Consider the following 14,813-nt stretch of genomic DNA (forward strand, 5'->3'; position numbering starts at 1 on the left):
AAAATATTCATATAAAATTGAAAATAATAAAAAATATATATAAAAAAAAATTAAAAAAAAAAAATATATATAGATTGATATACCGGCATATTTAACAGATAAAAACCCCAAAAGGTGTCTGGAACTCTGAGGACTTACAGGTGTAAAGACGTATCTCCGTAGATGTTCACCACATGAGGTTGGACATCTGGGTTATTTTGCAGAAGATGCTTCACAATGTCGTGGTGGCCAAAACGTGCGCAGAAATGGAGAGGAACGTGATCTTCGTTATCTCGGGCATTTACTATAAAAATATATTAATATGACGACTTGAGTGGAACACGGAACATTTCTACTCTATTTAATTCAAGTTTATTGCGTAATATAAATAATTTGAATGAAAAAGACACGATTTAGAATTACTGTCACACTTTAAATCATGTTTATAAAAAAAAAACGGCAAAAAATACATAAAAATTTAATCTCTACATTGTTAAGTTTTTACCCAAAAATCAGCTTCCGTGGTAATGATGCAGATTGCAAACCTCTTCTGTTAGTTTAAGACGTGGCTAGTTTTTCTTTGTTTCACCATAATTTTTTGTTATAAAAATAGAGAAAAACTACTAACAGAACCCGAGAAGGAAGCGGGAGGTCTGGTTGGGCTAAAACCGAATCGTAAAACGTACCGTCGGCTTTGCTCTCGTCCTCCAGCAGCAGTTTGGTGATAGCCAGGTAGCCCTTGGCAGATGCCAGGTGGAGAGGTCGGTCGCCCACCTCCCCGCTCACGTTAACATCTGCCCCGAATTTCAGAAGCAGGCGCGTGACCTAAAATAAAAAAAAAGAGTTGGTCCAAGGTGAGACGACGATGACCTTTCCCACCGCGGCTCAAATTAACGGTAGCTTTTATTACTCAGAAAAGACTAGAAAAAGGTAACAATGCCGCAGATCTCAAAATCCCGATTTCAAAACAGTAAAGTTTTGCATGAAATGATGAATTTTAAAATTTTTGTAAACTTGGTTTTATTTGAATAGCATCAATTGTAACAGTGAATTGACTATAATTTTTTTCATTATATTTTTTTATTTACTATATATTTTAATAAGTTATATATTTGTACCACAAACAATATAAAATAATAAAATAAAATAATAATATTATTATAACACATTGTGTAACATTATTGACATTGTTTTACATCATTTTTTTAATTAGTGCTGTCAGTTTTTAGTAATAACCAATCAAAATTTTTTTATTTTATAAGAAAAATTGTGCATAATAATAATACACTTTTCTTTATAATTCAAGGCAAAATGTGTTTTAAAATATATAAATAAATATAAAAGGGGGCTAAATCTTTTTGCCGCTGTTTCACCAGATTCCATGAACCTTTCTGAGGTCAGGAATTTCAATGGTATCCCTGGACTGATTGAGAAATAAAATCAGAAGGGGCCGCGGCATGGCGTAGTCTGATAGCCGCCGTTCCGTGTGTCACCCGCGAGCGTTCCAGGCTTCCGATCGGTATTTCGAGGTTCGGTTCCTCACCTGCTCGTGTCCGTTGTAGACCGCGATGTGCAACGGGGTGAAAAATACGGCGTCTTGAACATCGACGTAGGCTCCGTGCTGCAACAAAATATCAACGGCCTGCAAGGAAGGGAAAACAAGCTTAATGCATCTAGGAGTTAGAGATAAAAGGATGACAGCCATTGTGCAGCGCTACAGAATATGATGGCGCTATATAAAACATTAAATAATAATAAGTGTTTCTGGCTTTTTAACCCCTGATGAAGCAGATATTTGTAAGTCGCTAGAATACGAGAAATGTGGGGATTTAGTATAAAAATGTGCACCTCGTGATGTCCAGCGATGGCGGCTACATGGAGGGCAGTAAGGGCTCCGTACCCCACCTGCTGGATGTCCGCCCCGCCGTGCAACAGGGCGGTCAACAGCTCCGCGTTATCCTAAAAAAGCATAAAAAAAGCTCACCAGTTTCTTTAAATGCTAAAACGTACGTTTTCTCCGCCTCGCTGATGTCATAATATTTTCTGACATCCTTTTCTGACATCACAATTGGTCGCATTACATAAATATCACAATGCTCATGATGCAACTGCCAATGAGAACCTGTTTCATTTTTCTGCAGAATTTTATTTATTTATTTAATTTTTGCCTCCATCTGCGGTGTCTTTAATTAGAAAAAAAAATGATGATCCCACAGAATATCTAAATTATCTCTTTTATATGATTTGTATGATTTCTGAGTCAAGTTAAAATTAATGTGAAAAAGAGATGATTCAATTCCAAAAAAAAGGGAGAAAGAAGCAGAGAATTTACAGAAACCCAGAACTCGCCGGCAGATCGGCCCCATCCGGCCCCCGTCTAGTCGCCCGTTTCTCCTGCTGTAAAGACTCAAACCTTAATCAGTCGTTGGTCTCGTCTTAGATTCAGGAGCCGTATGTCTATCCCATGCATGTTTAATACCCTCACTGTATTACCCTTTACCACCTCTTCTGGGAGGCTGTTCCACTTTTCTACTTGCATTCTAAGTCAGCTTCTTTACAGATAATATTATAAATTATAATTATTGCAAAATATCATCATTTTTGACTTGCCATATATGCCGCCATGTGAAGAGCCGTAAACCCATTTTTTGTGAGTCTGGAAGGACGTAAGCCTTTCAGCATGAGGGTCCGTATATGAGCTTTATTACCTGCGCAGGCAAAAGAAATGTGTATATTTTTTAACAGAATGTTTGAAAAATTAGTTTTTTTATTTTGTATTCTATTTATTTTTCGCATCATTTTTATTTTAAGGAAGTTTCCACGGCAAATATTACACTAAAAATTGTGATCTCACTTCCTGCTCTTTGCCCAAAACTATGTACAGTAATAACCAAAAAAACTTGGTTTTATCTGATTTTGTCCCAATAAACTCCCTTTATCTGCAGGCCTGGGGCCGCCGTTGCTGGCAGTCATGTGATATTTTGGGTGACTTTCCCGGCTCAAACACCACACTGAGCTGATGCTTTATGGCGATGCTAATGAAGTCCGTTCCTTCATAGACTTTCATTAGTCAGAGAGTCCGGCTGGGTTATTAAGACTGAGCCATTCTATTGTTCCCCACAGGCAGTATGATAAGTAGTCGGGGTGTTTAGTAGATCGGGGATCAGATAACAGAGCGAGAATCATACAAATGGCTGATATGCAGCTGCCTGAAAACTTTATATTATGGGGCAAAAACTACAACTGGGGTAAAAAAAGAAAACAGAGACATTTTTAATCAGATGTTTTTAATCTGATGCTAGGAATAAAAAAAAAAAAATAGTGAAAGCTCCCCTTTAAGATATTAAATAATTTGGGACACAGCGAGAAAGAAGATATGATAATAAAAATAAGCTGTGAATTGCAGAGGAATGGAAAAGTTCCCAAAAAGAATGAGTTCCTCCAAATTCATTTGAATAAAACGATTGGGGTGTTTATTCTACCATTAAATGTGTTTTTTTGATATTCCTTCCTTTCTTTAAAATACAAAATGTTTTTTTTTTTCTTTTTCTTTTCAAAATCAGATACTTACCGTTGCAGATGCAGCATAAATGAAGTAGGGAGAGTCCGTTTTCCGTTCGATAGTTTAAATTGACTTTTCCGAAGGCTTCATCTGAGCTACAAAATCGATTTTTAGAAATGTTTGTGAATATTAATCAGAATCATACAAAATTATAACATTTTAAGCAGGAATAAAAACCTTTTAATAATTTAATACTAAAATATATATATTATAAATATTTTAATATGTTCATATTACTTAATTATATTAATTATTATTATTATTTACCCCCAAAAATCGCACAATTTTGCAACCTTTTAGTTCCCGCCGCGGGAAAACCGACACTAAATGGAAGTATTTAGTTGTATTTACATTGTATGGTGGTGTTGTAAATATACGTCACGTGTCGTCATGTAACTGGCCGTGGGAATTCTCTATAGAAACCCATTTTTTTTTAATCTCAAATACCATTTCCTCCATTTTACCCCCCAAATTATCCAGCAAGCCAGGGAGCTTCCACCAAACCTCTGGTATTCCACTTAATCTTTCATTTTTTTCCCTACAAATGTTGTGCTTTAATATTTAAAGAAGTAGAAAAAAAGATTATTTTGTAAATTTGCTAGATTTCTGATTTTTCTTTATCAGTTCTAAACCTTTGCATTAACCTGCGTTTCACCCAAAAAGCCTCGAGACTGCGAAGGGATCGATTTCCGAGCTTCACGTCCAGTGAATTCCCCCTCGTCTTCCTTGTCACAGACGCTCCGCGAAACTCTAAATTCTAGGTACGGAACTCTCCGGAGAAAAAACATCTTTATCAAAAGGTGGCTACTTACGGAGGCCCGCGGGGGCCAGCATGGACAGGCTGCTCCCTGACTGGGATCCTGAGTAGGGCCAGGCTTTGGCGCTGGTTTGGATAGGTTGGGGGAGGGGTTTAGGGGGGTAGTTATTTAAGGGGTTGTGACACGAGGCTGAGGGGCATTTTGTAGCCCCCTTACCCGGTGTCGTTCCTCCCTCCCTGTTTGTTGTGTTATGTTGGGGTGTTTCTGCTGTCACAGCTGGGGGGTAGATAACAGGCATGTAGGGGATGTGAATGCTCTGGGGGCCAGGGTTTGGCGGGGGGTCCCGGTAGGTGGTGCAGGGAGCCTCAGGTTTGGGCATCGTGATCGTCCCGGTGTGGCGGTTCCGCGTTTGCCTCGCAGGCTTTTAGTTTTTTGTTAATTATTTACGTTTATTGATGTTATTTATTATATTTATGTGTTTGGTTTGGGGGTCTTTGCTCTGGTAACGCAGCGAGTGGTCCGGCCTAAGGCTGCGCGGCAACGACTTGGTTAATAAATAAAACTGGCTGCGGCCTTTTCAACCCAAGTTCCCGGCGTCTGTCGTTACAGGGTTAATGGGAAATTGGGTGGGGGGTCCGGCCCGGAGATCGAGGGTCCTTCAGTCATTAATAACGAGGCGTGAAGATCCCGCTGACCCCGAGAGGACGGCGTTACCTGAAAACCAAGTCGAATTTAGCTTTTTCCACCTCTTTAATCTGCAGATCATCTTCCAATCTCTCTGTAATAGCGGCGTAAGCCTCGCTAACCTTTTTCTTCCACTCATCTAACAAAAAAAACCAAAAAAAACTAAAAATCAGCAAAATTGCTTGAATACAAGCAGCCAAAATTAGTATTTTTCAGATAATCCTTTGTGATGATTCCATTTAAAGGGCCAGAAAAGCCGCTTAAAAAAAAAAAAAAAGAAAGCATTTTCAGCTTTTTCTCTCGGCACAAAGTGCTACTTCCCACCGTTTTTTTTTTTGAACGTGGGAAAAAATTTTCAGTTATTTCTAAAGAATTTAAATCCAGTAACAATTTTCTTGATTGTAATGTTTTTTGGGAGAAAAACAGTCTCTCGGAAAACTTTTTGTACTTTATCCCGAATGAATCTGTTTTAAAGTTTTGATACAATGGTGAATATACAGAAGAAGTTTTATATACCGGTATATAGCGTATATATTTTTTTTAACTTATTTTTCCTGTTTTTAGGGAGTAAACCTGACCTTTAAACACATTTGCAACATTTCTTTCTGTTTTTGTGTTTTTAGACATCACAGATACTTTTTATAATTTGTTGAAAATGTTTTGCTTATTTTTTTACAGAATTTCAATCCAATCCCAATTTCATTGATTCCAATGTTATTTCGGAAGAGAAAATATATATATATATTATATAAAAAACAGATTTCTTATAATGGCGGATGTACAAACGAAGGTATTTTTTTTAACAAAAACATATATTTTTTTAAATTTTCCTTGTAATTTTAGGATAGAAAACTAATCTAAAAACATACATGCAGCTTTTTTTTTTTTTTTTTAGGATAACCCTAGAAAAGGCAAGTATCAGTCAAAATAAGTCATCTAAAAATGTGAGATATTCCAGTGGATTAAGTTAAATAATAAAGAAACCTAATTTAATGATAAAATTCTTAAATAAAAAAAACTCTTGATTTTATTCGACTAATTAATTTGTTTTCTTTATCAGGTTTTCTTTCTAAAATTGCAAAGATAACATAGAAACCCAGAACCTGCCATCAGATCGGCCCCCTTCGGCCCCCGTCTAGACTGGTCATTTCTCCTTAATCAGTTGTCGGTCTCGTTCTTAGATTCAGGAGCCGTATGTCTATCCCATGCATGTTTAATACCCTCACTGTATTACCCTCTACCACCTCTGCCGGGAGGCTGTTCCACTTATCTACCACCTTCTTGGTAAAGTTAACATGTTTCCAGGACCAATATCTGAAATTCCTACAGTTTGTATATAAATCAGACTACGTTACCGGTGCAGGTTTGGGTCGGTCTCGATTTATAATTCCCCATCTGTTGGAAACGTCTCGTTTGTTTCCTCCGAGTTCGCTCAGTAATGTGATTCCGACGCCGTCACCAACTGCCAACATTTTTTTTCTTTGATAGCCCCTCGCTAAAAATAAACCGGGAAGTAAGTGGAATGTCACGCAAGCGATGGCACGGAGAAGGACAACTTAAAATTCATTCAATTGCTCATTATTTGATTTCGCCGAAGGGAAAAAAAATGATTAATATTCAGCTGGGATCGCGTCAGAAATTTTATTTTAAATAATAAATATCCCGCGGATGTCACTTCAGATCCCGCCGAACAAGGCTTTCCATCGGCTCCCGCGATTAATCCATTGATCACTCGCTGTAATGAGCGGCCTCGTTTTCCTCTGGTTTAATGACATTCTAATGCGAAATACAGGTAAACAAGAGGACGCCGCGCATGTTTCAATAAATAGAAGGCGTTGTAAGTTATCATATAACACGCCGAGAATATTAACATGGATAGTGCGTGTGTTATGAATGAGCCAGATGGAATAGCTGCCCTGTTTTGTAAGCTATCAAATAACTGTCTACTTTACTGTAAGGGTAGTAGATAGGTGGAACAGCCTCCCAGCATAGGTGGTAGAGGGTAATACAGTGAGGGTATTAAACATGCATGGGACAGACATCCTGAATCTAAGACGAGACAAACGACTGATTAAGGTTTGAGTCTTTACAGCGGGAGAAACAGGCAGAGTAGACGGGGGCCGATCTGCTTGCGGGTTCTGGGTTTCTACAGGAATATATTGGGTTTTGGATAACAAAGTGCCCCAAAAATTGTTATTTTTTTTTTGCCAAACGCCCTGTTTTGACCCTACTTGCCGGTTGTCCCGTCAGGAAAGCGTTGCACCAACTGGGCTTGCTCAATGGCCGTCTTTCACTTAAACATGCGCAGTGCGGACTAGGAGGCCAGGGCTTAAGTTGATGCACCCAATGCAGGATTTTGGGGACGCGAGGTGAACCCCCACTCCCTACATGTGACGTCACTGTCTAGGCGTGATGTCACCAGTCACCATCACATCTCGTTTTGATGACGTGGCCAGCTGTGTGAAAATATTAATACTTATTAAAAACTAATAACGTTTTACAAATCTTTGGTCTCCAGTCCCCTTTCGGAGACACCTTCGGGGGCTCCCGGTTTTGGGGTCATGGGCGGATCGGCTCTCCACACAAACGGCAACATCGAGAATGAGCAGCGACTGCTGGGTCATAACAGCCAATAAGCCGTCAGCATAAAAACAGGCTCTGGTGCAACATCCCCAATATGGAGCAATCACCATGGAAACCAACAGGATGTCCCACTTTCTATAGACGATAACCCAAGGCGTAGACTGTTAAATTCCACAGACTTGTTAAATATCGTGTTTCCCGGTAATTAGCCGACTCTGTAACGATGAGGATAAATAATGAAATTGTTTTGATTAAGGAGAATAACAGATGTATCCAGAATTATCTCAGAACGTTCCGGTTCTTTCCTCCGCGGGGCGCCGAGCGACTGTCCACAGAGAAGCTTGATTATTAGAGCTTCCGAAATGTTATGATTGCCCCCAAAATGTTGACTCGGAACGTTTCGGGAATTACATTTGCATAAAAGGTACCTGATTAATTTCTGATTTGCATGCGGCGGGAAAGTCACATGTCCTGCGGGGACGAGAGGCGGCTGCAAAAATAAAACGGCGGAAAACGAGAAGAAGTTACTAAAAAAACCAAAACTGTGATGATCGCTAAGGAGGTGAAATCAGAAATAAAATCTGTACGGGTGATCCGTGATTGGTCGACGTGCAGCGAACGAGAGAAAAAGTGGGTTCTACAACCCAATGAGATGATGAGATATAAAAAAAATATAGATTTGGTAAAATTAGAGAGAAATCTAAGGGAAAAGAAGAAGAAAACCAGCATGTCCTTAGTAAGTTTGTGATGTAAGAAAGTTGTGCTTTACTGAGAGGGTGGTAGATACGTGGAACAGCCTCCCAGCAGAGGTGGTAGAGGGTAATAAACATGCATGGGATAGACATACGGCTCCTGAATCTAAGTCGAGACCAACGACTGATTAAGGTTTGAGTCTTTACAGCAGGAGAAACGGGCGACTAGACGGGGGCCGAATGGGGGCCGATCTGCCTTATAATAAAATAACTTTTTACGGATTTAAAGTTAACCCTTTCTCTCACCAGGAATTAAGTTTAATCATTTAATGCACATTTCACAGGTTTCTAAGTAAATCTGTATCGTGTTTTTTTTTCTTTGCTTTTCAGCTATTAGGCTGATTATAAAAAAATAATTACCTGCTGACCGGATATTTCCCGTTATCGCGGTTTTTCAAGTCGCTAATCTGCGCAAACGCCTTCTAAATGGAAGCGCGGACGCCGCTAATCCGTCAGAAGAATATTACAGCGACGCGGCGCAGGCAGAAGTTTTCACTCCGATTAGAAGATTTTTAAAGCCGCTCGCAATCCTTCAAACAAAAAAATGTGACTCAAATCACTCAGGGAATATTTACTCCAAACTATCCGTTTTTCTATTGGACAGTCCCAGTTTTTAGGCACTGTCCTGTTTTTGAGGGCAGTAGGATGATGGGCCGGTTGGGGAGCCCAGAAGATCTGCCCCGTCAAGCCCACAACACACGATATCGATAAATGACCTCCTCGCGAAGTATTGAAGGTGAACGATGACATCATATCTCGACGTTCTGCAGCAATGCAGCGTGATTTATACACATTCCAGGGTCCTGGGGTTTCTATTCATGTCAAATTTTATACGTCCTATACACACCTGGGAACCGTATCTTCAGGTCTCCGGGTCGCCACCAAAACACTCCGGGTCGCGCCCCACTCCCTGCCCATCTCCCCCTTAAACAGCGGAGTGTCTCGCGACGTCACCAGGAACATGCATGGGATTGAAATATGGCTCCTGAAGCTAAGACCAGACCAAGGACCAAGGCTGCGCCAAGAATGAAGTGCGCCCCCCCACACCAAAACCATGCGCACATCCATTATGTGACACTCACACTAGCGCTCGTACCTAGACACTCACTAACACACTCATCCAGAGACTCACACTAACACACCCACTTACAGCCACAGCCAGACACTAACATACTCAGACACACGGACACTCGTGTTAACACATGCTCAGCAAGACACTCAAACTACAACCAGACAAAGTAACACACACTGGACTGGACACATGCACTAACACACACACTCAGTCACACATACACTCACACACACACACTCAGACATTAACACACAGACACTAACATACCCACACACACAGTAACATCCTCAATCACACACATACATAAGCAGACACACACACTAACATACCTAGACACACACTAACATACTCAAACACAGATGCACACACTAACCCAGCTGTGCGAGCTACTGCGCTACTGCCGCGGAGTGACATAACCCTGCCTCCTCCTTATATTAATAATATATGTAATATAATAATACAGGCGCCAGAAAGAAGATGTCTAGGGGCAGCAAACTGCCTCCAGGGTCCCACGGACCCACCGGATCCCCTGTAAGGGCCGGCTCTTCCAAGGACTGATAAAGGCTGGAGCCTTTACAGCAGGAGAAACAGACTAGACGGGGGCCGGATGGGGGCCGATCTGCCGACAGGGTCTGGGTTTCTATGGAAGTTACGAGTGGATTGAAGATTAGAGCTGCCCCTGTCGTTACAAAATCTATACCATTCATTCGAAAATAATATTCCATGTTTCACGTATCAGAGTACCGGATGGAATATCAAGAATTCTCTGTATGCAGATAGTTTCGTTAAATCATGAAAACAATGTGGAATCTTGTAGTTTAAAATGTAATACGCAAGAAAACGACTATATATACACACATATATATACACACACACACACATATATATATATATATATATATATATATATATATACACACACACACACACACACACACACACACACACACACACATATATAACACCGTATATATATATATATATACACACACACTACTGATCAAACGTTTGGGGTCACTTAGAAATGTCCTTGTTTTTGAAAGAAAAACACATTTTGTCCATTAAAATAACATGAAATGGATGAGAAATCCAGCACAGGCAGAGTTAATGCTATAAATGACTATTGTAGCTGGAAACGGCAGATTTTTAACAGAATCTCTTCATAGGCGTACAGAGGCCCTTTATCACTCCCATCACTCCTGGGTTCCAATGGCCCTTTATCACTCCCATCACTCCTGGGTTCCAATGGCCCTTTATCACTCCCATCACTCCTGTGTTCCAATGGCCCTTTATCACTCCTGTGTTCCAATGGCCCTTTATCACTCCCATCACTCCTGGGTTCCAATGGCCCTTTATCACTCCCATCACTCCTGGGTTCCAATGGCCCTTTATCACTCCCATCACTCCTGGGTTCCAATGGCCCTTTTTTCACTCCCATCACTCCTGTGTTCCAACGGCCCTTTATCACTCCCATCACTCCTGGGTTACAATGGCCTTTTATCACTCCCATCACTCCTGGGTTCCAATGGCCCTTTATTACTCCCATCACTCCTGGGTTCCAAAGGCCCTTTATCACTCCCATCACTCCTGGGTTCCAACGGCCCTTTATCACTCCCATCACTCCTGTGTTCCAATGGCCCTTTATCACTCCCATCACTCCTGTGTTCCAATGGCCCTTTATCACTCCCGGGTTCCAATGGCCCTTTATCACTCCCATCACTACTGTGTTCGCTGATCCAAGTTTAAAAGGCTAGTTGATCGTTAGAAACCCTTTTGTGATTATGTTACAGCCAGAAATTTCCTTGAAATAAAATTAATTTATGTGCAAATTGTTTCTTCCCAGGAAATCCCCCATCCCCAACTTTACCCAATAATATACTTTTAGTGTAAAAAATTTCCAATTCAATTTGTATTATAAAAATTTTACTTTTTGTCATTGCAGACCTCCAAGCCCCGATAAGAACAAAAAGTAGCCGGGAGCTGGGCGCAGGGAAGCTGCCGAGAGCGGAGTAAGACGAAGAAAAAAGCTGGACCAGGAGACGAGTCAAGTGAGGGGTCAACGCCGAGCTTCTGGAGGAACCCAAGCCTCCGGGGAGCCACGTGAAAAATATTTCATACACCTCGTTTTCTAATGACCAAAAAAAACGACTCAAAAACACAATGATTTATTTAAAACACTATATTAAAAGCAGATGCGCTCAGATCCCATATGGGAGGTGCCATCTTTGTTAAATAAGTAAGAAGGTTCCAGCCTCCGTTAGAAGAATTACGTTTTGTCTTTGAATCATGAAGGATCTGCCCGACCTTCAAATATCTCATTTTCATCGAATTCCAAGGCGTTCAAGCAAAAAGAGCTTTTTTTGTCTAAAAAGACTTCAACTGGCAAAGAATATAAAAAAATATATAGAAGTCTCTTTCCGCTTTTAGAAACAGAAGTTCTCTGAAAGTCTGAAGCCCCGGAGACTCCGACATTCCAAAGAAGAAGTCTTCCCGATTTCTGAAGACGACTCGATGTTGACAACCAATCAATCCCCTTCTTCTTCGTCTTCTACACCAAATAGGACGGTTGACGTATTTCTGGTCCCTCGGCCATCAGACTTAACGAACTCACAAAAGATTTGGGGCTTCTGATCCAATATTTATGAACGCGTTACTAATAAGGCTGGATTTCCCCGGCAGACACATCAGGGCCGGACCCAAGCGAGGGGAGCCGGCAGCATCCGCGTCGGATACGCTTTTGAGTGACACTCGCGCTTTCATTAAAATTTTCATCTTGATCTGGGAAAGATACTAAAAACTTTCGACTGTAATCCAAGTTTTGCCTTAAGGAAGGAATCAGATGTGAGAACCCGAGCGTAACAAAAAAAAAAAAAAAAAAAGTGGAGTTATTAGAGGAAAATGTTCTTTTGTGTTAACCTGGGGGGGGGATTTAGTTTTATTTTTTTGGTTTGAAAGATCTGCTTGCGGTGAAATAAAACCGGGTGTAAGGGTGTTAGGAGGGTGCGGAGCGGTTCCAGAGCTTTCAGTAAGAATCGCATCTTTAGGGTTTTTCTGTAAAAACAAACTGTTTTTAAAGCTTTTCACGGCGAGATCGCGGCGCTTTATCCGCAGACAGAAACTTTTCTGTGCATCTCCTCCTCTCTGCCCACTTTGTCCTCATCTCACTTTACCCACTCCTCACCCTCGTTCTCTCTCCCTACATCACCATCTCTCCACCCTCCTGCTCACCCATAAGGACAGGAAGGCTCTCCTTGCACGAGGGCCGCGTACGTTTTATATTATTTACATACAGGAATAAGAAATATTAAATATATGTTTCAGTTACGCATAAAGAATGTATAGATCAAATACATACACGGCAGGCGCATGCGAAGGAATGAAAAGCGCGATAAAGAAAGCGCTTCCTGCGGCCGGCCTTAAAAACAGAGCAGATAATTAAAAATCGTTGCCAGACCAGTTTACGTTAAAGCTCATTGATTATGGTTAATTAGTGAAAACAAGATCTTTGGGGATTATCTATTGATACAAACACAGTATTCTATCGTTGCTAATCGATTCCTGACAAGGACATTCATTTGACCCGAAGATCTTCCGACAAATGTTTGGATTATTTTAAAAACCGATACGGAGAGACACAGATTAGCAGAACGGCAAAAAATACCCAAAAGTGATTATTTATAGAGCCGTTCTTACGCAAAATGAAAGAAAAAAGTCTGGAACTTCTCAGTTTAAAGGGACGCTGCAGCCTCTTTAATGCATATGATGGCTGAGAGGTCCCTTTAAATTTTTTGTCGTGTCCCCCTTACCAATGCATAGGGGGGATTCTGCAGAATTGCCCCACATACATTTGCCCCTTATGCCCATCCCCCCAGCTTTTTCGCTTTCTTTTTTTTTTTTGAGGAAGAGTAAACCGTCTCTTTAAACACGTGAAATAACCTGCCGGAGGCCGACGTGCCGAAAATATTCCAAATAATTATTGTAATAAACATTGTTACCGGTAATTATAAGAAATACATTTAAAACCAAGGTTGAACGTTACATTCTAAGGACGTGTTGGATTAGATCCATTCACAATAAGATGCTTTTATTGTCAAGAGGGGTAGAGGCGGTGTGCGGGGGGCACGCAGGGTCAGGTTACGGTGGGGGGGGTGTTGTCTGGTTTTATCGGACTATAACGGTCAGCGCTTCGCGGATATTAATAAGCCGGGATCTCTTGTTAATTGGCGAGCTCCGCGCCAGCCGTTGGATTCCTGCCGCGGCAGACGGCGGCCAATTACAAAAACAGCCACGGAGAGAATCTATTTTTAGTCGGATCTGGAAAAAAAAAAAGATAATGAACCCCGAGGGGAAGCTTTTTTTACCCGGGAGTTTTCTGGCTATCGGCGGCTGATAAGGAAACGCTTGTTGTCTGTCAGCGGCCGTGAAGACGTTCCCCGGGGGTCACGTCCGACCCCCCCCCCGATAATATGAAGAAGCAACAAACGCAAGGGGTTAATAAAAGCTTAAAAAAGTGGTAGAGGGTAATACAGGGAGGGGATTAAACATGCACCACCGGGTACCAACCATTCACTTACCACCACATTAACCCCCTCGATGCCTGGCAAGCTGCCACCCCACAGACTGTGACAAACGACACAAACCCAAAATACAAATATAAAGGGAGGGAGGGAGGAACACACAACCAGGTAAACTAACCTCAGGAACTCCACCCACTAATTTCCCGCCAAAAAGCCTGCCCCTCCTCCGCATAACAGTCAGGGCCCACTATAGCCCATGCGGAACCCCCCCCCAGGCCATCATGACAGATACCTGATCGGTTGCTGGCATGCAGTACCTGAGTATCGGCCAGCAGGTGGCGCTGACGGGTACTGAGCTCAATTCTATGGTTATAAAAACGATTTATTTATATAGCGCCATCATATTCCGCAGCGATGTACAAAGGAGTAAAAGGGACATAATAACAAGCAGCGCATCACATAGCAATTTTAACCTTGGTCTTTGGTCTCATCTTAGATTCAGTAGCCATATGCCTAATCCATTTCCCTATTCCCTTACTGTATTAGCCTCTACCACTTCTGTTGGGAGGCTGCCCCACTTATCCACCACTCTCTCATTGAATTAAAACTTCCTTCTATTTCATCTGAGCCGCAGGGCTGAAGCCCCATTAAGACGATCATGAAATAATGTATGTCGCGTTTATGACCCTTTCGCCTTCTGCTCATTTTCACATGTTAACACGTATGAATGCACATATGGCATTTGAAGAGTTAAGATTGTGCTCTAACATCCTTGGCAGGACTGGCTGGGATCTCACGGGGCAGTGCGGAGGTCTGCGTTCTCAGTGCTCTGTCCCTTTAAGGCTGGAGGCTCGCTTGTCTGGTTTCCATAGAAGCCAAAAGTAACAGAGCCGCTCCCCTCCGCTC

General features: G+C 41.5%; 1 protein-coding gene across 1 annotated transcript in view; it reads right to left on the reverse strand.

The window, feature by feature from the left end:
* Window positions 1-6,378, reverse strand: part of LOC149278410 (serine/threonine-protein kinase TNNI3K-like) — a 47,783-nt gene extending 41,405 nt beyond the window's left edge. Inside the window, exons 1-8 of the mRNA XM_089502001.1 lie at window positions 6,339-6,378; window positions 5,014-5,122; window positions 3,551-3,636; window positions 2,590-2,687; window positions 1,828-1,938; window positions 1,523-1,621; window positions 666-804; window positions 139-283 (exon numbers count right to left, since the gene is read on the reverse strand). Coding sequence (XP_089358127.1) covers window positions 139-283; window positions 666-804; window positions 1,523-1,621; window positions 1,828-1,938; window positions 2,590-2,687; window positions 3,551-3,636; window positions 5,014-5,122; window positions 6,339-6,378 — 827 coding nt within the window. The remainder of the gene's footprint in view (window positions 1-138; window positions 284-665; window positions 805-1,522; window positions 1,622-1,827; window positions 1,939-2,589; window positions 2,688-3,550; window positions 3,637-5,013; window positions 5,123-6,338) is intronic.
* Between the last annotated feature and the right edge of the window lie 8,435 nt (window positions 6,379-14,813).

Source organism: Sceloporus occidentalis, unplaced genomic scaffold, assembly GCF_023333645.1.
Source record: "Sceloporus occidentalis isolate IW3139 unplaced genomic scaffold, rSceOcc1.0.p SCAF_190, whole genome shotgun sequence".
NCBI lineage: Eukaryota > Metazoa > Chordata > Lepidosauria > Squamata > Phrynosomatidae > Sceloporus > Sceloporus occidentalis.